General features: G+C 45.5%; 1 protein-coding gene across 4 annotated transcripts in view; it reads left to right on the forward strand.

The window, feature by feature from the left end:
• The window catches only part of znf385a (zinc finger protein 385A), a 47128-nt gene extending 25456 nt beyond the window's left edge, over positions 1-21672 (forward strand). For 3 of the 4 annotated variants that reach the window (XM_029833820.1, XM_029833821.1, XM_029833819.1), the window contains exons 3-8: positions 4536-4646; positions 9417-9591; positions 14944-15288; positions 17811-17995; positions 18109-18201; positions 18499-21672. In XM_029833820.1, coding sequence (XP_029689680.1) covers positions 4536-4646; positions 9417-9591; positions 14944-15288; positions 17811-17995; positions 18109-18201; positions 18499-18747 — 1158 coding nt within the window. In that variant the 3' untranslated portion in view covers positions 18748-21672. Of the gene's footprint in view, positions 1-1817; positions 2215-4535; positions 4647-9416; positions 9592-14943; positions 15289-17810; positions 17996-18108; positions 18202-18498 lie in introns of those variants that run through there. The other variant, XM_029833822.1, reaches the window with a different exon arrangement.
• Positions 21673-24505: the final 2833 nt, after the last annotated feature.

Below are 24505 nucleotides of genomic sequence, written 5' to 3' on the forward strand. Positions count from 1 at the left end.
TTTGATGTAATATTTATTTTAACTGAGAGGGAGCTTCCTGTTCCTGGGGACTGCCGATTAATACCACAGAGACATTTAGCATTTCACCATCTCAGCATAATATGCCAAGACACCATGAGGGATGGGATTCTTTTGTTGGTGGGATATAAAATCAGTGAACTTTGCGTGTGCTGTTATGGTTTCGTTGCACGTACAGTAAGATGGTGGTTCAGCACGGGGACGTGCAGCAACATCCCGAATGTCAGCTGGCTGAGCAGATGCTTTCAGACATGTTTTTATGGACCCGTCATTCTCATATGCCTCCACTGCCCTCGCATCAAGACAATCATCATTTTCCTGATGTTTACATTGCAGTTCATCCCTCAGATGTGAGCTAATAGAGCCATTGAGGTGATGCAGGCACTCAGTTTCCCCTCTTGCTGTGTGTTACAGCAGCTTTCCTCCCCCCTCTCCGTATTACTCTCCTACACCTTCATCACACATCCTTCACTTCGGAATGTTAGGTTTGCCTGGAAGATCAGCCGGCTGCTCTGAATGTTAATATCTGCTGCCGCTGATTACCGACACTGAGCGGTGTTCTGCAGCGCAGCGACCAGGAGATGGGGCCATAGGAGAGACTCAGAGGACATTCTGACCCCATCGCTTGACTGTATTACGGACAAACAGTCCGTCAAGTTGTTTTTATGGAGATGCAGCACAGAAAGATGCAGCTTTAGTTCATGCTAATAACAGTGAAGGTGTTTTTATCGGAAGGTCAAAGGAGCATCTGAAGATCAGTGTAAGCTAAAATCACAGGAAGACGGAGACATTTTTCCTAGCAGCACGGCAGCAGTCGGTCATCCAGTCATCCTTCAGTAAAGGGGGCTTCGTGCTGAGATTGTACAGCCTTAACGAGACTCACACTCATGATTACAAGCTCTCCAGCGAAGGAATTACATTTCCTGCAACCATCTACTGCTTTATTTGTTCCTCTAATGTGATTTGTCCTGGTCCTGCCTGTCTCATACAGTGCACTTGTGAGACAGTGATGAGGCCAAATTATTTATCTCCAGCAGACGATACAGATTCTGCTTGCATCGAGGCGTACCTTCTAGGGCTGCTAAGTCAGGAATTCTTAAGCAGAAATAGTGCCTAATCATGCACACGCACGCTCTCAGCAACCACCTTTCATGACCCGTTTGTTTTTTTCCCCAGAACGACGTGAATAGAAATCACAAGAACAAAAGCCATTCTAGCTATTAGAAAGACAAATATTCGTGCATTCCTGATCCTGCATATTCCAACAAATCTGAAATTTCTTTGCACGATTTTAAGCAATGTTTATTTCACAGTACTTAGTAGGAGATAAAAGAGTAATGCATCAGAAGAAAGGTCAATAAAAAGTCAATCAGCTGTTGGACACTAAGACAGTCACAATCTGTTAGCTAACAACACAAATACATAATACATAAAGAACTGAAATATTAAACTTCACTGCTTCACAGCAGCTATTTAGGGGATTTTCCTTTTGTTCTGCTCCTCACGGGGTTGTTTCAGATATCACTCTGCTGATGTCACTTTAAAGGAATGACAACTATTTTCCAGACACGGTAGAGGAGAGTAATGGCCAGGCTCGTTCACGCGGACGGCCGCGCAAACCACAAAGTGGCCGGTGGTTGAACCGTAAAATCATACGGTTTGAACTTGGGGCAGGGTGTGCTGGGTCGAGCAGGAGGAGGACGCACAAGCTCCAATGCATCTGGACAGATCGGGTATCTGCGAAGACGGGGGGGGGGGGGAGCGGGAGAGAGTGAGAAGGGGAGGAGAAAACTGGAGAGCAGCATGAAGGGAATGCAGGGAAGGATGAAGCAGAGAGAGCAGCGAGGAGCGTGGAGGAGGCCAGGCACTTGTAGGATGACATGTTTTTGACTGAAAAGGAGGCCGAGTCAAAGGTTTGAGGCAGCACGCAGAGCTTCACTTTTCAGCATTTCAGAGGGTGCAGGGAGTGTAAAGGAGGAGAAAGAGGAAATACGAACATCTGCCCGCAATGCATCACTAGGCGCAAGTGCTCGTGACAAAGAGAGGGAGAGTTTCAGCAGCCAGACAGGAGGCTGAATGAGTGAGGACGCTGCAGCGCACTGTCACGCTGATGCTGAGACCCAAACGTACACCTCAGCCTGCAGCGCACACACTGGGGGACCAATGCAGCTCCAGTCCCACACGGAGGAGAAGAAGGTGAGTGCGTGAAGCCTCAGAGCTTCTTTGCTGGAAAAAAAAAAAGACTTGGCACAAATTTCTCCACCGTGGTAGAACTTTAAAGTGTGTTTTTATCTGGTGCACGCAGACTTTAATGTGGGTGCCAGAGCGCTCCCACTAAGAGCCACGGTGCAGGACTTCCTGCAGTCTTATTCCTTCCAACAACAGTCAAACAGAAAGTCAAGAATGTTTTTTAGAGATATAATGAAGGAGAAGCACTAGTAGGTGGAATGTTTGGGTGCATGTTTGGTAAAAGGCAGACTTTTTATGCATATTTATACACACATAAATATATATATGGTATTTGTTTTTGTTTTTTATATATACAACAATGGTAATGTGTGTAGTTTAGCAAGCTAACAGCAAGAACTTCCAATTTTGCGTTTGCGTACTGCTTTTGTGTTCTGCACCTGCCGTTTCTAATAGTCTCATGTCACTGTAAATCACCTCCCCGTGAACAATACTTGCCAGTCATTTAGAAAATTGACTCCATATGTCTTTCCCTACGTCACAGCATTACTCATTGGAAGATGCCAGCCTTTTTCCAATTCCAGGAATAATCTTAACCTAAACTAGTGGATGGAGTTCAGTAAGAACATGGTAATTACAGTTGAAAGTCGTTGCAGTTGTAAAATTGGCACCTGAGTCTGTGACACAGTAGCTAGAATATAGTTTAATGACAGCAGCCGGGTGATGAACCGGCCCTGTTGTGTTTGGACCTACTTTCAATTTCTTCTTTTCCTCCACCAGAGCTGTCCAAACATTCAAGGCAGACGTGTCCAAAACTTGTTTCGTCCCAGCTTCTGAGATAACGTTGTTTTTATCCACGTGTACTATACTCAGAGGCCAGTCTGAAATATGTTTGCTCTGTCAAAATTTCATTTCAATTTTTAAAAATATAATGAACTAGTTGAAAAAATCCTTTTTCGGTTACATCACATTTCTGATTCTTCATGAAAACATGTTTTGGAAAGCGGTTCAGTGAGAGTAAGCCGACATCCAAAAAGTCTTGGAGGCAGCTGGGCTGTTTTTAATAGCTCAAAAAAAGAACTGGAATGGATCATAGCTGACCCACACCCAGAGTTCTGAAGAGACGGAGGAGGGAAACACGTGTTACTCCACCATGCTCTGCCAGGGTAAGCTTTCCTGGGAGCTGTGAGAGTGTGACACTAATATAAACATAAAGCTAATTAATAGCCCCCCTCCCCCACCACCACCACCACAGACTCCTGAAGACACGACTCCGTTTGGTCTACAAAGTGGTCGATTTAACAGTCATGAGAGCATCTGCACAGTAACCTCATGGAAGCAGAGCCAGAATGTGGGATGTGAGGATATCCGGCCTGGGCCCTCCTTTGCTTCACCCCCACCCTCCCACCCCCCCAACCTAACCTTTCACCGTGCATCCACACCAATTCAACTTCCTCTCCCCAACGCTCGCCGATCCCCTCGTCCAGATGGTGCGTTTCTGCGCCGTGCCGACACTACGGCCTCCTCCTTATTCCTTTCCCTCTCTGTTTACCCCCTTTTCTTTGGAGTTGCCAAGTAACAAAGGCTGCGCAGAAAATTCTCAGAGTATGAGAGTGCTCGTTTTAATCACACGCTTCTCTCCGCGTCTCTCCTAGCAAAAGGCTTTTGGAGCCTTTTGAGATGGAAGCGCTTTGGTCGCTGAGGCTGAGAGGTGACTTGGGAGAAATGGCACAATAAGTGCAGCAAGAGGCAAATGAATTAATCTAAAATGTGTTTTGCTCTCTGGAATGTTCATTCACTGCTGCATAAATCAAAAGCACATAGTAAAGAGCAATAGGACCCTTTAATTATAGATACGCCCTATTGTAAGATAATTCCTTGGATGTATACGTATAAATCACCGGGTGGGAGTCATTCTAGCTGCGTGTTTGCAGGGTCCTTCATGTCTGGGACAGTTTAAGTGGGCAGCTAAGCCGCAGCCACAGAGAGCCGCTAAAGACAGTCAGTTAAATTTATACGAGGCGGCTTAACGCCAACACGTGATGGAGACCTCAGCTGAAACAATTAGAAGAGAGGGAATATCTGAAGCCGCGGACGGGCCAGGTTAAAAAGCTTTGGCTGGATGCGGCAAGTGTGCCAGTTGTAGCAACACGTTGTCGACACCGGCCAATGCTTGTGAATCACGGAGCTAAAGAAAACACTGATGCTGTTTATAGACGAAGCAGCGTTTTATGTTCGCTCTAACCCCCCCACCCCCTCACAGTGGATCTCACACAAGCACGTTAATCACCCACATTTGCTCTTCTGTCTCCTTCTCATTGTTCTGTCAGATGGACCCGGTGCAGAAGGCCGTCATAAACCACACCTTCGGGGTACCACTGATCAAGACCAAGCGGCCCATCATCTCCTGTAATGTCTGCCAAATCCGGTTCAACTCAGAGGTACAGCACATGTGCGGACTCCCGTCTCTTCCCACAGGAAACGTGCTGGATCTTGCCATTTTTGTACTTATGCTCTTCATATAATGCACTTTTTTCTCTCCCTTCGGTTACGGAATGTGCTGGAGGACTACGTGCCATTTTCTCGCTTTGGGACACAAAGGGTGTTGTTGTCGGGGGCTGTGGTCTCAGCTTTGACCCCTTTGGAATTTAGCTAAGAGTTCAAAGGAGTAGAACAAAGTAGCTTTAGAATTTGCTTCTTTTTTTTTAGGTGTTTGTGAAATTCCTTTGCATTTGCTCACGGTAAAACAGTGAAGCTCAAATGTGCCACTCAGGCCTTCAACTTGTCCCCCAGCTATACATTTTCAGAATGCCTCGATACATATCGGCGTTGTTTCTGACACATCTGGCAAAGTTAGAGCTCATATTTAACCCTATACAAATAATAAATAGAAATTTGACAAATGTCCCCATAATTACCGGACACACCATAAATAACCATCAGGAATCCTCCGTATTAGATGACCAGAGGTGGAGCTACAGCACCCAGTGCGTTCGGCTCTCACCCATCCTGATTAGTTGTTCAGCGGCACCAGTGGGCTCGAAATTTAAAGATAAACTGAGTTGCGATTTCATCTGGCTGCCCATCTGGTGCAGATTATTTCAGCACTCATAATGGGAGTTTAATGGCACATCATACCCACGAGCAACTTGCAGAGATGACAAATGAACATGAAATCCCGAGTCACTGTTTCATTTTTTGGTGTATAGCAGAAATGTGCCAGCGTGAGCGCCAAACGGCTTTATTTGCAGGGTGTAATTTGGCTGTGATTGCGGTGCAGATGACAGGGCGTATGCCCAACATTAAGGAGTGGATTAGTCCTATATATACTCTCCAGGTCTACAATCATGGCCTCCATGTGGTCGGGGAGCTACTGGGCTGTAATCTTGCTTCATGCAGAATTCCCTGATATGGGTCTTCATAAGAACAGTAAGCTAACGCAGTTTACACACCAGCTTCTTCAACAAAACCAAAGTCTTCTCTTTAAAAGGGAACACAAGGGCAATAGTGAGTGAAGCCAAAGCAAAGGGATCATTTTTTGCCGTGCGAATGTGATAAAACATCCTGATTGGCTGTCGGGCCATGTTTGTATGAACGGGAACACAATACTGGAACTCCGACTGCGCATGACATCAGCAACGCAGTCTCCCAACATTTATATTCATGATAGTTTGGCTGAGTTCCACAACAAATATTATCAGGGTAGGAACAGACAGTATTTATGCATTGAACGTAAGCCACCGAGCTTTTCTGTCTACACCCCCCCCCCCCCACACACACACACACACACACACACATTCCTCAGACCAGCAGAAGATGGATTCCAGTAGATTACATTAGTGTAGACTGTAGACACGATGTTCACGAGGTGCTGGAGCAGCACGGCGTCGGGAGGACGTAACAGTTTGAAGGAAAAGACCAAACAGATTCAGCGACATCACCAACCAAAACAAACAGCGTGTTTTGAGTAGCCAAGCATGTGGTTCGGCTGGAGTCGTGATCGGCCATTTGTCTTTTTCTGACACGATCCCCAGAATGTTGCTGCCTATACTCTGTCTTTGAGCAGATCACAGCGACGTTAAAACTGTGAATCATTTAGCAAGAGGCCGGCTCAAACGTGTTTTCAGTGTTCTTAGTGAGGGTAAAATGTTTTTTGGAACTTGAAAAAAAATCAAGACAAATAATGTATCTGCTGTAAACTGTAATTGCTATTCATCAAGGAAGGCACCATCACAAGCACCGGCAGGGCTGTTTTAATGAGAAAGTGTAGCATAAATGATGGTTTTCCTCAGAGTTTGGCTCCCAGCTGACAGGAAATGTTAGCAGCCCCGTCTCCGTCATTGTTCTGTGCACGTTCTGCCTCCATTAGCGCCACTCTTCTCTCCACCGTGGACACAAGACAGAAAAACCAAGCAGCATTAGTCCAATGCTGTCAAACTTCTGCCCGTGTTGCCGTGGTGTGACACCTAAAGTCCAGTCAGCATTAATATTCCTCTGTGAATATTGAATCTGGCCTCTGAGGAGATATTTTTCCTCTGATTTGATATGATTAACTCAATTGCAAAGGCACGATTTGGACTTAGAAACAGAGCCAGCGTTTTTGACTTCCTGCTCCCCCTTATTTCCCCCTCGTTTCGCGCATCATTTTGCCGTCATTCATTTGTCCTTTTTGATCTTTCCCCCTGCTGCTCTCTCTCTCTTCTCATCCTCTCTCACTCTGCCTCCAACTGGATCTCCTCCTTCCCTCCATCTGCATTATTTACAGTGTGGAAAATGCCCAAATTTCCTGCCACGACTTATTATAAGATGCATTCGTCAAGGACATGGATTAGCGTCTGGCTCTGACAGCCCCAGTGCATCTTGGGAAAGAGGGATGAGACTTGAATGGGGGGAGAGAGAGGATGGGGGGGAGCTGGGGGAGGGTGTCTTGCTGCCCTTGTGCAGCATCCTGGCGTGAGGTTTTAAACGCAGCTTTATGCAGAATAACCTTGGTGGCGTGCTGCATTATTGACATCACAGGCTCTGTCACGCTGCATTGACCAGCGTCGCAGCTGCTGCAGCAAACCCTGGTTGATATGCATCCCCTTTACCTCCTCCTCTCTCCTGTTTTTAACTTCCTCCTCCCTGCTCAGTGTTATCCCACTCTTATCAGTTTTTGCTGTGACATTAACTTGCTTTTTTGCTTTTCCTGGATTTTGCCTCCAGCCGTAGCTCTACTTTAACATCCTGGTTTTCCTACCAGGATGATAACCATGCTGGGAATTGCTGTTCAGTTGAGACCCTGCAGCCTTCTCTCTCTCTCTCTCTCTCTCTCTCTCTCTCTCTCTCTCTCTCGTTCCCTCTGCCTCTCTCTCAGATTTCCCTCTTTTATTATTCTCAGTAAAACTCTCCCCAGCACCTAACAGCTCCAGAATTTGTTCCTCCTTTGATTCCCTTTCTTCTCTTGGCACTGACATCCTGGATACAAGTTGATCTCTTTCCAGGCCATGCACGGTCATTACACTGTTCTACCTCCCCTTATTCCCTCTTTCATCTCCGGATCATTCTCTCTGCACCGCTCAGATCCACCCACCCACCCTCTCCACCTCGCTCTGCAGGCTTTACCCCAGCAGCTCCTTCAGGCCGCTTTAATAAGCTACAGTTGCTCAGGGTGGGCTAATCCATATTGAGTGAGCAATTTATCTTTACGTTATCCAAAAAAACACGTGATCTAAGTCAGTAGAGCAATTGTGGCTGGTTTACCGGACCAACTTCCATCCCGGATGCCATTGGGGACACATGTTCAGCCAACATTTGAAACCAGTTCGGTGTATTCCCCCTGATGAGCTTGCGGTCATTGTACTGCCGTCAAATTATTCAAGACTTTCAGCACCTGTGGCAGCTGCCACACACTCCTCAGAGGACATATCTGTCCCTGGCGACTCACTTTAATCCCCCACTTAATTATCATGTTCATCATTCACCTCTTGACATAAATATGATTCAGGCAGTGGGTACATGGGAAGAACCGTCAACTCGGATCATCACATGGCAGCAAAGAACCTTTTTTTTGGTAATCGGATCAAATAAAGTTCTGTGAGAATGCTTCAGCCCTCTAAGTTTGTGCTAATTATTCTTTTGCTACCATGAGCTATGATGGTAGCTCGCTGATGACAGCTAAGCATAGCAGCCCTGCATCTCATCCACCATGTTGTCAGCGACTCAAATACCATAGGGCAGACACACTAACATACACAGTGTAGAGACACTAACACCCCCCACCCATGTTGCCTCCTTATAAATGACTCACCGCTGTTGTTTACACTCTGAACAAACACATTAGCATTACCACAGGTACCTAGCTTTTCATCGCTGGATAAATTGCACAATCTCTTGTATGAGATATCTGAGCCAGCTTGTTTACACTTCCTGGAATAGAGGACAGTGTCCCATCTCTAAAATCTTCCAGACTCAGAGTCTGCAGCCTCTTTTTTTTACGTTCTGAGATAATACAGACATGCTTTACTGTCTGCTAGCATGTATATTTAGATAGGGATCGCTCCACAGAGCAGCAAGTCTGAGCAGCTGAGGGAGATCACAATATTTACATTGTTGTTGGTATGCTAGCCTCATGCTGAACATGTATACTGTAATAATGTACGTGTGTATATGGGTTAAGCTTAATGGTATCGTCTATGTGGGAATTTTGAGCTTCCCATGAAGGCAGATGGTATGGCATCCTGCTGAACTTTAGGTCAGTCACCTTCAACATATCTGTCACCGTGACTGGAGTAATGAAAGTTGGACATTTGGACTACGAGGGTGAAGTTTCAGAACTTTGAACTGTTGGACTCATAATGATTGTATCTTAAATAACTATTATTTTTGAGACCTGACGTTATGGTACCAAGAGGACCAGACGTGTCCAGGATGAAACCCTCAAAGCATCGATAAATATTTTTGTTCCCAGGCACGTAATCCATCCATCCATCCATGTAAACCCACCTGCTGTCAATAGCTCTGGTGTCCAGAGCGTATTGAATAACATGCCATCATAATGACATACACTACGTGTGTGTGTGTGTGTGTGTGTGTGTGTGTGTGTGTGTGTGTGTGTGTGTGTGTGTGTGTGTGTGTGTGTGTGTGTGTGTAAAACCTAGCCTTCAGTGCTTTATTCCCCTGTTGGTGTTGGAGCGACACCATTAACGCATCTTTTCCATGTTCTCTTTTAGAGCCAAGCAGAAGCTCATTACAAAGGAAACCGCCATGCCAGGAGGGTCAAAGGCATCGAGACCTCTAAGAGTCGCCCTCAAGATGGGGATAAACCTCACGCTGTGCCCCCCACCACCTCCCCTTCCCCGATCGGAGCCTCTGGCACCACCCCAGACAGCGAGCCAAGCAAAGCTGGTGAGAGAGCATAAAATAACAACAAGAAAGGCGGGGGGGGGGGGGGGGGGGAACAAATTAAAATAAAGCAAGAGTTCCAAAGGCCTCTAAAAACAGCAACTCGGTTTGGGTGTCTAATGTGGGAACAGCAGAATTTATGGTCAAAAATCCCTGCAGCTGAGCAAAGTGTTTAGTTGCCAGAATTCTACCGTTGCTGAATAGATATAAATAAAGATAGACAACCCATCACGCAGCAAAACAACCCGGATCCAATCTCCGACATATTGCTGGCCCGATACTGCTGCATTTTTGAGTGGTGACCACGTAGCAACAGGCAGAACATTATGATCTGCTTTGTACCAGATGGAGACGATTTCATTTAGAACCGGTCCTGAGGAAATATTAAATCACGTATTGGAAAAATAAAATCACGCCCAATTTAATGTAACTGGTGTTACTGGGTGCAGTCAAAGATAGCGATGGTCTGGCTAACAGATGTGTGGCACACAAACACCGACCAGCACGGAGGCCGTGTTTTTGTCCCAAACGCCCGCCGGCTGACAGGAGGGCCGTCAGTGTCGAGGCGTCGTTATCCCACCACAGACGGTTCTCTGTATCCGTCCAGTCCAGCCGTTCTGATGCTTCATCCAGCTTAGCGCCGGATTGACACACGCGCATTTAGAAAGCGAGCAGGTGAGTCGGGCGTGCCCGCAGCATGGCAGCTTCTTGGCACGTGTTTAAAGAAGCCCGCCGCGGCACGCATATGCTCACCCGATCTCCTGTGAGTGATTGAGAAACAGCATTTGTCAGAGTCAAAATAGACTTTCTCTTTCTGGTAATGAGTGCTAAGTCTGATTAAACAAGATACAGATGACACCACCGCCGAAGCGTGTGGGGGGATGGACAAGCGAGGCAGCCGCTGATCTGACATTAATGAAAACTAATTCACTTAAGGCGGCTTCATCTATTCGGCGAGATGGGGCTCAGGATGAGAGCTCGGCTTTGTAGTTCTATTTTCCAATTGTCTGTTTTTGCTACTTCTTCCCATTTTGCGCCACATAGCCGAGAGGTACCGTGTCCCCCTGCCCTTCTCTCCTCTCTCCTCCTAGAATGTTCCATTCCCTCACTGTGACCAGTGTCCTTGTATCACACTCGGGCGCACACACAACACACACAGGCAAGACAAAGAATAGATCAGTCATGTTTTGTTGACATTTACAAATGTTTCTGCAGCTGACAGTTTGCTGACATTTCCACGATATTGACAGGAGGGCACAGAACAAACACGATAAATGCAAAGATAAAACTCAGGTGAGGTAAAGGTCAAATTCAACACGCCCACGGCGGGGGCCTGACCCATATCCACCGATAAAAATAAAGTTAAATCTGATGTTTTATCAGATCCCAGGGTGGAAAAGAGACGCTCCTTTCACACATGGGGGATATGAGGATCTTCTCGAGGCCGTTCACCGTCAGTGTGACTCTCTGGGGTGAGATCCAAGAACCACAATGAGCCAAAATAAGCCAACAAAGATCTGAAAGTAGCAACATGTGAAAGAATGTGTTTTTCCGTCCAAGCCTCAGTCTCCTGACCCTGGAACCTCGTCCAGCTCTGGTCCGACCCATGTGGTCTTGAGAGACCGACTGTTTGGGGCAGGAAGTTGCACGTGGCTTTGGGAAAGGATCTTGGAGAGGATGGACGCTCTGGTTTGACATAAGACGGCTGTCACGCCAGTGTAAAACACTTTACTCTGAGATATATAGACTTTACACTTAGCGCACACATACACACACGGAAACAGATGTCTTTTGGGTCCAAGCAAGCTCAGACAGATGGGGAGATGAGACTGTTTCTGCTCGTGCAAATCTGTGACGACGCACAGAATGAATTGTTGCTAATTTTTGAATGAGCCTGTCTCCCAGTAAACTCACCGTAGGTGTGTGACTTCTGCACACCATCACTCGTCACGGGCGCGTCCACAGTGACGGCTGCAGCTGCAGCAGACCTTGCTGAGGGCAACCTCAGGAGGTTAGCCAGGGCGCGCCGTCGCCCCCACCGCTGCTCGTTAAGCTTCCGGCTCTTGCAACAGGTCGCACATTTTTATTGCCCCTAAACTGGTCTTGTGGTCAGACCTGTCCCTACATTAGAGGCCCTCGGTTTTAAAGGATTTGGCTCGGCGAGTTGGAAGTTTGGCTGAGTCTGCATGTGTCGGAGTGGCAGCTGTTTACTTGGAGAGAAGCTCAGCTCTTCCCTCCCTCCGTCTTCTCTTTATCCCTGTGGTGTCGGACTCTCCCACTCTAATGAAGGGCCATGTTAAAGCCACCCTGATATTATAGTAATCTTCACTTCACACGAGCACAGCTCTCCCTCAAGGTCAGTACAACCGGACTTTGGGACCAGGTTTGCACGGCTGAGGTGACAATTGAGTCACCCAAAGCAAATATAATCAAGCTTTGCAACATCGAGCGCTAGTTCTTGAGTTGAAGGAACTGTGAATTTTCATCTTGAACATGACTGTTTTCAACAATCTGCCCACTCGGAGCCACATCATAAACCAAATTTGCATGATTTTATGTGTGCATGAATGTGTGTGAGTGACTCAGAGTTCGGAAACAGGCCAGACTGAGGAGAAGACACCCAACTGCATTATGAATGAGGTTCAGTTTTCATGGGGACAGCGTTGGGTTTCGTAGCTCATTAATCATTGAGGATCAGGCTTGGCAAGAGCGCCGTGGCAACGCTGGCAGATCATGAACGCATCGTGTTATCATGTCAATGCTGGACATATCAAACTTCCTGTTTTTGGTTGTTGGGTTTTGTTTTGGGGCAGGGACCCTGAAGCATTTAGTAATGCTCTAAGGTCTGTTTATTTTGGTCCAAACTGCACCACTTTATTTTGAAAACTCCACTTAATTCCCATTTGAACTAACCTTCACTGCCCCCCAACACTTTTAATGCAGGATTGACTCCTGTTGCCCTGTTAGCCCCTATCTTAATTTAAAACTCCATATGGGGGCAAAGATGCAGGCCTGTGTCTGAATAATGGTTTTCACACTGCAAGAAGCTCTCTAAGAATCACAGCGAACTTTGACTCTTGCAGAAAACAACGGAAGTTCCTTCAGGACTGACTTGGAATCACTCTGTATTAAATTCCACGGCTTTATCAACAAACGCCATCCCCGTGGACAGCATTATATACATAGTTTTAATTTCCTGGAGTGGATTAAGTGGCCGCTCGGACCCACCGCGCTATTGTGTCAGGCATCTGGACCGAGTTATCTGCTTTCTGCTGACCTCTCCCAGTGAATAATGCCTTCCTCTGTTTGGCCGCGAGGTCGGCTTGGAAGGAAAAGGTCACTTAAATACTCAGTCAATGTTTAATTACTCTTGCAGTATATCCCTGAGTCTCTGTGTGTGAGGGGAAGACGGCGGCCTGCTCTGAATGACCTGAACTTTCTATTATGTGGATTTGCTGGGTGGAACCGTGTGGATTCTCACTCTCATGGGGAGAAAATTGCTTCTATATAGAGAATATATAAGTAATTAAACACGGATACGTCATCTTTCTATTATACACATGGTCCTCAGTGTCAACTACAGAAAAACTATGAGTTCATCGCGGGGTTGGAGTCTATGACAGTTGAGAGTAATCACTAAAAATAAACATCTTTTCCTTGGATAACTGGAGAGAACGAAGCTCCAAGAAAAACATGAATGAAGCAGAGTGACTAAAATAATATTATTCACACAGCAGCATCAGCATAAACTGGAATCCAGTGACTCTAGATGAGGCCTCCAAAACCAGAAAAAAGAGAAAGTTACCTACACAGAGACAGACGTTCTTTACTGATGAATATAACAAATAGGCCACATATCACAGACACCTTTATCCTTAGAAACTCTTTACATTACTGCTCAAAGCTTCTCAGCGATATATGAAGCTTCTTTAAATCTGAACTGTCTTTTGAATTAACACATTTACAGTGCAAGTTACTAAAGTTTCCAGGATCTTCCCAGGTTGAACCCAAAAAAAGGACGAGTTTAGAATCAACAGCCAGTGTAAAAGATATTTAAGTGTGAAGTGGTGTGGAATGGCAGAGCTCCATGATTATAAATCTCATATTTAACCGCACACCTCCAATCCCCCCCCATCCCGACTTATTTTTAACTTAAACCATATGTGTAGAATTCTGTGGATTCTAGATTGTTTCCCAGCATGATGGAGGGCGTGCATGTGTTGAGACCTGCCTTTACACTGGGGGAAGCTGTCTTCTGTCATTCCTTCTCCCTGCACTTGTAGGTACAAGCTCTTAAATCAATCTCACCATCTCACTTTGGCAACATATCTGGAGTCAAGACGCAATTATTCCACGGTTGTTTATCGACCACATAGAGCTCACAAACATGAACTTCTTAATAAAAGTTATTTCACAGCTGGAAATGTCATCTGGAAAAACGGAGATCATTTTAGATTTGAGGAGCAGTGGAACAGAAATGGCATCTTCCTCAGTAATGACGCAGTTGGGAGTTCGTTTGAGTCTCATTATAGTGCTGAAATCACTGTACGTTAGTCACGCAGAGGGTGCAACACTAACATGACTTCATGTAAGGATTCCTGACAAAATGACGAAGCCTAAGGGGCGCTCTGTATTTGAAATGGACAGGTGAAGTCAATATTTATTTCTTCCCAGAAGCCCCCATGTTTGCCCTTTAATACCATAATCCGTCAGAGCTTTTGTATTCTGAAGTTCACCCTGTGGAGTTTGGAGGAGGCCCACTGTGGACCCGGGGAGTTCCGCACACCCCTCCCAAATTTAAGGCTGCAAAGTCATTGAATTTGGGAGCGGCTAACTGGAAACATGTGCCTGGAAATCTACACGTAAACATGCTCTGTGATGAGAAATGAACACATCATTCAAGCTAAACACGCAGCACAATGTGAAGTGATGAAGACAGGGAAAGCTCGCGAAGGAACGCAGAAGAGGAGCGATGTAATCTGGCGTTTCAGCCTCAGCCAGAATCAACAGGTGTGTGGAAGAAAGTCAAAAAAGGAACAGTAGGCCTCTGCAGAACCCACATTTCAACCGCATGAGTGAGCGTTTCAGAACATATTGAGCACGCTCAACGCTCTGCTTTATGTCATTTAGCTGCTACATCACATAATTGTGGAGCACCGCATGATCAACCATGGCCATCAGACATTCGAGGTTCCCTTTAGAAACCTCCAGTAACGGTGTGCCCAACAGACCGTGATGTGGAACTGGGAGGGGTTGTGTGTGTGGTTTGGCTTTCAAATTTTATGTTTTGTTCCTTTAAACAGTAAATCTTTGAACATTCACTGCATTCACTTCCATCTTTCTTTCTTTTTGTAGATGAACCGCAGCCTCTGTCCCAGTCAAATGGGCCCCTACTCGCCCCAGGGCCCCTTCCCCCTCTGACCACCCCACCGACCCCACCCATGGACTCCCCCGTGCCCTCCGTGTGCCTCATGCCCACACCCACCCCTCCCCCGTCCTCCACCTCCCCTGGGTGCAGCAGCAGCGGCGGCTCAGAGCAGGTCGGGCCTGGGCAGCTGGTTTTGGCAGGTTCCAGCGCCTCAGCCTCCAGCAGCCCGTCGAATCCAGAGACGGAGGAAGACAAGGCCAAGAAGCTGCTGTACTGCTCACTGTGCAAGGTGGCCGTCAACTCCCTGTCACAGCTGGAGGCTCACAACAAAGGTGGGTTCACCTCATTCAGAAACCCGGTCAGAAATCTGTAGGATGTTGTGACTCTGCAGTCAATAACCACTAATCTCCTTCATGTAGAGAAGGAAGAATGAATGATTGATTTGGAAAAAACAGGGTTTCAAGGTTGGTGCCAAACAGATAAAAACAGCAGAATTACAGAATTCAGAGACAATTTCAAGGATGGTAAAATAACGAGGCAAATTAACATCTCATTAAAGCCTGCTGGTGAAAGTTGGCTTCCACAGGAGATGCAACGAATTCACTCTTCAGGCCAGCTGGAGCAGGTCGTTCCCTATAACCCCATCACCTTCGGTCTTCAACCTTGACTTTGCAACAGCCAGAAAGGCCTCACCTGAGGCTCTGAGGCTGCAGACTGAGTCTTACAGGGATAATAACACTCAAATGTCCGAGGGTCCGAATCATTTGATCACTAAAAACAACCACAGTGCTGTGAGACACTGATGTGCAGAAAATGTATCACACATTCATTTATATGATGCAGTATATTACATAATTCATAACTAATATCTTGTATATATATGCAGTAATTGTGACTCCAACAGCCTCCCATGACTCTGTTCCTTATAAATCTATATTTGTTTGTTCTTCAGAAGTTAATAGAAGTGTACTAGAAACCCAAACTTACGGTGCTTGATTACCGTCATTGTCACCACCAATATATCAGCTGCTGACTTGACAGCGTCTCAGTCAAGGTTACCGGGAGCAACATGGATCAGCAGAAAAATGATCTGTGTGACGCTTGCAGACATGCAGGTGGCAACAGTGCACAGATATCCAGCTTTTAGCTACGTGTGCGCTCTCTCTAATACAGCACGCTCCACCTTCATCACCGACAAGATGCTTCTAAACTTCTCCCCTTCTTTAATATTCAGGATTTACTTTGCATATGCAGCATCAAAAACCTGTTCCCCTAAAGCTTTCTGCAAAAAAAAGAAAAGAAACTGCGGCGGCAGTTAAGGCGGATGAGCAGTGAGGGACTTAAGCTGAGGAACAAGAGTGTGTCTTAGTGCGTATGCGTGAGCGTACATGTGTTCACACTTGAGCATTAATTCCTACAGTGCTCACTCGCTGTGCCACTTTCTCATTGTTCTAAACAGCCTTTGGTGCTTGTCGCCTGTCTTTGACCTTTTTGCACAGATTTTTCCAGCATGTTCTTGACATCAGATAATAAGGCGCTGAGTCAGTGCTACTGCGTCACACACGCCTTCGGCTTGAAAATAGCCAAAATTGCACATTTTACTACAGTAAGAAGAAAAGGCACAATCACAAAAGCATTATGTTTGATTTACAGTACCTATAAAATTTGTGCTTTACCATGTGGCAATTAACTATTCGTTTGTGTGTGTGTGTGTGTGTGTCTGTGAGAGAGAGAGAGAGAGAGAGAGAGAGGTTAAAATCATCTGGAAACAATCGTCCTCAGTACCAATGCAGTAACTGTCCACTGGGGTCTAAAATAAAATCATATGTCGTGCAGATGCAGCAGCAGGAAGGAACAATCAACAGAAATAGGATAAAAAAGCAAGACAGCATGAGAGAGATATGATATCCATCTGTCATTTTTACATTTATGCAACAGTTTGCTGCATTCTGCTGCACTGTTTTCGTGTTTACACTGTGATTCCAGCCAACGGAGGCAGAAACCCACTGACCGAAAATAGAACAAAGGCAAAAACATAGATCCCGAGAGCACATATCTGCTATGAGGCAAAGGAAGTCAATACTTACTATTATTATTATTATTAGAATACTTCCCTAATAGAACACATAACCTTTATGCTGCCAGGCAGCCCATTACAGGGGATCTTTATTCCGTAACCACAACTCTAAGGGATTTTGGAGATTGACTCAGATACAAATTGCAGGATGGTTTAAGAGTGGAGAAAGAGGCTGTAGGAAGTACCAGAGATCGATCTGTGCTGCTGAAGGGACATTAAAGTCACAAAATGTTCCAGATCACCTATTTTTTCTTGCAGCACAGTTTCAAAATAAACTAGAAAAAAACTAGAAATATTATGTAGTCAGTGGTACACATTTTTTAAGTAATGGAGTAATATGTATGTAGTAAGTGCGTTTTATAAATTGCCAACATTTGATGGAAAAATCGAAACCAGAACTGAAACTGGTTTTGCATGAACTCCACATTTATGAGCACAACGGCTTCTTCTCACTGTCAATAAAGGCTCAAAAACAGCATTAATGCACAGACAACAAAGGTGCAGGTGTCACCATCAGCACCGGAATCGCAATACGTCATTGTGGCACTGTACGTGGTTCCGCACCAACACCGCCAGTCTCACGGTGACATTGGACCTTAAATCCATCCTGGAAATCCTCAACACGCTTGTGCAGCTGCTTCCCTCTAGCGGTATTACTTTGTAATTACCTTGCAATTATTCGGCAGATTCAGAAGCAGCATTGACATTTTTCAGCTCAAAAGACTAAATTAAACAGACGTAATTTCTGACATGGTTATTTTTTACTTTATCTTTTAGGTACAAAACACAAAACTATTCTTGAGGCACGCAGTGGGTTGGGTCCTATTAAAGCTTACCCTCGCTTGGGCCCCAAACCCAGCGGAGAGCAGGGCGGGGGGCCGGTGGACCCCAATACTCAGGAACGAACCTTCCACTGTGAGATCTGCAACGTGCGGGTCAACTCTGAACTTCAACTTAAACAGGTAGAAAGGAGTGCTGATGCAACATCTATGAAAAATGTATGTTTAGTAAATTTCTTAATTAGTTAATATGAGAGATATTTTTATAGTTGTGCTCCCATGTTCTTTACTTTCAGCACATATCAAGTCGAAGGCACCGAGACGGCATGGCGGGCAAACCTAACCCCCTTCTCAGCCGACATAAGAAGCACAGGGGAGCTGATCTGACGGTAACCTTTCACCATTAAACTCTAACGCCACCTGCGACAGTCAATACAAGTGAGAGAGTCAATACAGTGAGAACATGTCTGCAGATCTTCGAGGTGCTTATAAAGTGCTGCTTTAAACTTTACAAAATCCAGCCACTTGTTTGAGCTTTGGCCTCGCACCCCTCTGAAAAATTCCCATCTGTACTAAATCCTAAGCATCTGTATTATATTTGCTTTTCTCTGCTTCTCTTGACCTTCTGGAAGTAATTATTTGACCCTTATCTCCCTCTCTCTATTCACACTCTTTCCTTCTTGCAGTCTTCTCTGACCTTCTCTAAGGATCTCACCAAAGCTTTGGGTGCGGGGCTTCTGCCCAACCCCCTGGCGGTTGCCGCGGCAATGGCCGCCGCAGCGTCTTCCAACCCGCTGGCTCTCCGCGCAGCAGCCCCCGCACCCCACCCGCACCACCATCTATTGCAAGGCCCACCGCTGAGCCACGCCATCCTGAGGCCTGCGCCGGGGCCCATCCGCACCACGCACGGGCCCATCCTCTTCTCTCCGTACTGACACCGGGTCCTGTGAGGAACAGCAACTCCAAAAGCACACTGTGAAGATTCAACCATAACAACCACCGGCTGATAGGAGACACCAACCCAACCATTTAAATACTGAACTTAGAGAAAAGCAAGGGAAAAGAGGTGCGGAATAAATTAGAAAATTCTCTTTCCTCCCCTTACCTGGATCTCTCCCTTTATTTCAAGGATGTGCGGGGGGGTCTCAGATGCAACGAACAGAGGAGAGATTGTCATTATGCATTAACCTCCCTCCTACCTCTGTCACTTCCCTCCGTACCTCTCCCTTGCATTGAGGACCGGCCACGGCTTTCTCAACAGGACAGAAGAAACACATGCAGACCTTTCTCAAAGCATTACGCCACATGCGGCGTTACATTCTTCTGGACCAGGTTGGTTTTGCTCCTGTCATCTCAGCTCAGTGTGTGTATATTTTTTTGTCTCATCCTATGCACCTCAAAGCCCAAGACACAAATGTCCTGACAGTAGGGTACCTGCTTCCATGGGTCTATGCTGTATGCAGCACATGTAGCTTTGGCGGCCTCCACGACACTGTGCACGTCCCCTCCAGTGCCGGAGGCTTGCAACTCTTCGATTCGCGACTCTGGGTCCTCGCCAGGAACAACCAGTCTGAACGGGTCTGATAGATGTGGGGTTGAGAGTGCAGAGAAGTGACTGTAGGGGCCGACACTCTACTTTCATTTACTGGGAGGGTGAGGTGAGAGGAGGGCTGGCACGGGTCATTGACCCCAGGCAGGCTGTGCAGACACACAGACCCAAACAAATCTGTGTTTTAAAATAGACTGTTCGAAAACAGAGGGCTGCAGGGTGCATCTGCCACCCTCTGTAAAGATCAGAGAACAGCCTCAGAAAAGGGAAGAGAGGCTAAAGAAGCAGGCTTTAGTCACACATCAGCGCTGCCTGCACCACTGTCTTTGATTACTGGTTGCGAAATGAATGGCTCAGACATACTGGACAGTGTTTCTCCTTCCATCAAAACCATCAGCATCTTGGTCTTTGGCTCCGTTGACAGGGAGGGAGGATTCACTCAGCTGTGACCCTGCGTGATGAAGCATTATGCGTCTGCATGCAGCCTCATGATGCGTTCCTGCAGCATCGGGGTTGAAGCCTTCTACTCCTGCCTGTATCCTCCTCCTCCTCCTCCTCCTCCTCCTCCTGCTCACCTCCTTGTTTCATAGAGGCTGCATTGATGCTGGCAATTATATATAACACTCACACACACCTTACAGAGAGCAAGATGAAAGCCAAATACACTCTTTGAGAAATGATCTCGAGCCGGAAGGACAGCCATCCCAGGCCGGCTCGGGACTTCTGTGGAATCTTCCTGTCTTACAACTGAAAGCCATGAAATCCCCCATGATTTGCTTTTCTTTTACAAAGACTGGTGAGCACTTTGTTTGGTCTAGACTGTTGGTTTGCATATTAAAATCGCACATTGAAAATAAACAATTGTACGATAACGAGCAGGGGAGGACAGCGCAACAGAAATATTTTTGTAGGTAGGAAACTGCCAGCGGCGTCATACACGAGGGGGGAGGAGAAGAAAAGGAATCACTGGACGGTGGCTGAGTGTGGCAGACCAAACCATTCAGCGAGGAGCCACAGTGGCTCGTTCAGCAGCAGCAGACCTTGCCAGACACCTTGAAACTACACTGTGCCCTTTCATTGAGAAGCAATGAGCTCTTATGTCTTACCTTCGTCTGAATATTGCAATGCAATGAGCAATTTTTACCGGAGTGACTCGTTATCATTGTGACATTGTTGTGACATATTGTCTGGAATCATTAGTAAGGTGAGAGCACACCAGCGGACGGACCTTCCTGTTCTTTTGTGCAGAGTGCAAAGCCCCGGGGGGCACACATGAGGGACAGAGAGACACGGAAGTGTAACTGAGCTTAGGGACCGACCCTTCATATTAAAGGGCCTTTTTTGTACGGTAACCTCGCATTAGGGAACAGGGTACAAGCCAGGTGTCATGGAATTAAAGCTCGATTTGTTCTACAGGCCTTCATTTTTCATTTGGACTTACTGAGTTTTCTTCCTCTGTGTGTGAGAAATGTCGACCGTAAGTTCAAGTGGAAACCGCGAGGACGATAATCATCATGCCATTACTTAAAAAAAGAAGCCGCTTGGTGTCTGCTTCCACCGTTGTGCTATTGCTTTTGTGTTGCCGAAACAGCATTTTATTGCAGAGTTCATTTTGAGAGCGGGGGGCTGTTCCGAGGTCCGTGCTTTCCTTCTATGGCGTGCGTGTCATGTGTATTTGAGTGTATACTGAGACCCGCTCCATCCCTGTACTGTCCACCAGTCAGAGGCAGCCTGGAACTGCGAGTATAAAGTGGCCTAACACAGTAAAGGAAATAATGATTAAAAAATAGATTATGGAAGTTATGGATCCAGTGAGGTTTGATCAATTATCCAGCCTGAAATAAAGTCATGCAATCTTGCATCTGTAGGTCACCCGAGTAGCAGCACTATAGGTACCTTCATGCTGATTCATCGTCATTATCCACATACAGGAAATAAATGTTAGATTCCCTTTTTTTCTGGGCAGGTATTTCATGTTAGCTGTGTTTTAGGCTACTAGCCTTAGCCTTATTCTGCCCTCAGCCTCTCCCTGAGCAGAGGCCTCGATGTAATTTTTGTCTTGCCAATAAAGTTATTTTTGAATTTCACTGTCTGAGGGAGACAAACTGTTTGTAAGGCGAATTGTAGCAATACCTGACTCATTCTGGCTACTCTTGTTTATTGCAATAAAAAAAAAAAACAATAAATGTGTATGTGAGTAAAACAATATAAATGTAATTTAAATGAAAAAGAAACTTTATGGTCAATACTTATGGTATTAAGAGAAACCATGATGAGGGAAAAATAAATGTCAATAAATCAGTCAATGAAATCCATTAGTTCAGTGTTGTTATTCATTATTGTGATGAATTACTGTCACTAATGTGTTAACAGACAAGTGCTTTTTTACTATTATTAAGCCAATAAACATGCCTAAAAGATGTATAAGTCTGTCTCTATTGGCACTCAATTTGGCACATTAGTCTATGATGGAATAAAGGAAAAACCCGGTCATATCTGATGGAATGTTACATAACTATTTCTGGAATGAAAGGCTGCAAAAGGAGCTGCTGTATGTCGGACTGGTGGTGCATTGTTCAGTCTGATGAAGAGCTACATTATTCCATCCGCCGAGAGCATAAAGCAACATTCATATGGCTCTGGAATATTCACATATTCACGCCTAAACACTTTCTGGGTTCCTGTAACAGTACACAATCCGACCGCTAGGTGGCCACAGTGCTTCATCCGGTCGGCAGGTGTGATCCTGCAGCAGCAGAGGGCATCGTTGCATAGAAAGAACAATTTAGTCTTCTGGCCGTCGTTTCTTTGAAATTTGACAAAAATAGACCTGTGCCAGGACTGATATGAACAGCTCATTAATTGTGAGGGGAGCACAGATCTGCCTTTCGGCTCTCCGAACACACAAAAGGTCATTATAGCGCTAAACATCTGCGAGGGTACTTACTTTGCTTTTAAAATAGCTCTAAAGGACTTTGATGTTTTGTGGGAATGTGCTATATGAAGCAGAGCATATATTTTTTATTATATATAAATGTATAGTGGATGAGTTATATATATTTGTATATTTATATTTGTTTCAATTCAAGTAATGAAGATATAATGAAGAAAAGTCATGTATTTATCCAACGCATCACAGCTGAAAGCCAAAGAACTAAGCTAGCATCACTCTATAGTGTTACATCACACATCTGAGAAGCAGCGGCTCTTTTGATGAGAACTCAGTGAATCCAAATATGGCAATAAAATGCCAAGATGGTCACCTACTGAACTTCAAATGGAATCTGAAGTGGTAGCTGAGGTACAGGTACTTCTTTTCTAAATGGAAGGCGCCATCAGAGAGGAGAGGCCACATTCTAGGGCTTCTCTCTGTCTTCGCTGATGTCTCCCCACAGTTTAACATCATATGTGCTGCAAAAAAGATCCCTGCGGCCCTGATCAGGCTGCAAAAATATACTAATAACAAAAAATCATCATAATAATAGCAATAATAAACATCCAAACAATTATCTTCTGTTGTTCTGTCAATGTAATTAATCCCCAAAGGAAAGTGGACGCGTGTAATGTGTGTCAAATTGTCAAAATTGCATTTTTCTCTCTTCAAAAAGAGCTTTAAACACCGTGCTGAGTACAGACAGAGCCGGAAGTGCTCGTCATCACCACGACAAATGTCCTTCATCAGCAGAGAGGTTAATGGAAGCGTGCACGCTCCTGTCTGCCTCCACAAACATGAGACGGCAGTTCCAAGGACATCGGCTTGGAGCTAATTAACCCAGACTCTTTAAAGAGTCTGAGGGACAGAGAGACAGAGAGACAGAGAGAGAGAGAAATCACCACAATGAAGATGAGTCTATAATCTCATTTCCTTAACTAGTCACCAAATTGAGTTAAGAGCAACTGTGCTGCTTCAGTCGGGCTTGTTTGCCTCTTCATTACACCTGCCTGCGTTCTGCACAACAATGTTCTGAACATTTATTTGATATTGCCTCAGAAATACAAAACAGCTTCTTCTCATAGCATCTCAGGCATTTATCGAAGCAACCTCTTCCTCGTGTTCTCTGACACGCATCCATCAATCCTCCCTCGGCTGTCGTGCCTCGGCAGAGACAACAGAGCTGAACCTGCTAAAACCAGTGTTAGCAGGTTCAGCTCTTGTAATATTCCATCCTCTTCAGGGAAATTAAGAAATCCATGCAATAACTCCCTGGCAGGCTCTGATCTCTCAGGTCATCTCTGGGTACAAGAGGACAGTGTCATACAACATTCATTCAGGGCCAGGCAAATAAACCCTGAGCCTAATAAGCTTGTGCTCAAAGGCTCCAAAGCGACAGTTTCCCAATGCATTGTTTCCCAGAGGTGTTTTGGTGACTTTTTAAATGTTTGAGGGGCTGTACAGATAGCAGTTGGCATGGCAGCAGCTTCCTGCGGCTGCACGTGTCCAAGGCGGGACCGCAGCCGAGCGGTCAAGGCGATCCGACGCAGCATCGGCAATGGCGAGAGTGAATCTAATAAACCGTTCCTCCGAAGACAGAGAGGCAGAGCTGTGTGTCCTTGGGTGAAAACCAAGAGTTTACAGATAGAATCTCAATGTTCTCTAATTAGGTTTGAAATATTCATGGTGCGATATAGATATAGTATCACAGTATATCCTCAGTATTCAGTATATCCTTTCAGACCTCACATATCAGCATACATAGATATATGTAGGTATGTCAAACACGTGTCAGAATATGTCACCCAGTAATTAACAGTGATTTCCTGGATTCCTATTGGAAATGTTACATGAACACACTATAAGACAGAAAGGAAAACGCACGGCTCAGCCTGACCATGCAGCACACGCTCTCCCACGGCTTTGAATACATAACAACTCTGCCTGGTTTAATTATCAACTTGTTAATTGCATTACAAATTTGCGTCCTGTAAGCTAAACATTAATGTAAACTGCAGTTTTTCTAGTCACCATTTTTAAGGATCTTTCATCACGACCCTCTGAGGACCTCGGCCCCACCACACCAAACACGTCTCCTCTGTTAATGCATGATAAAAACAGACTATTAAACATTAGGTATGCTTCTAAATTGGCAACAATAATGGGTGGTTTAAGTGGTGAAGGTGTTAGTACAGGAAGGAAGAAGCAAATA

This window comes from Takifugu rubripes, chromosome 3 (genome assembly GCF_901000725.2).
Source record: "Takifugu rubripes chromosome 3, fTakRub1.2, whole genome shotgun sequence".
NCBI lineage: Eukaryota > Metazoa > Chordata > Actinopteri > Tetraodontiformes > Tetraodontidae > Takifugu > Takifugu rubripes.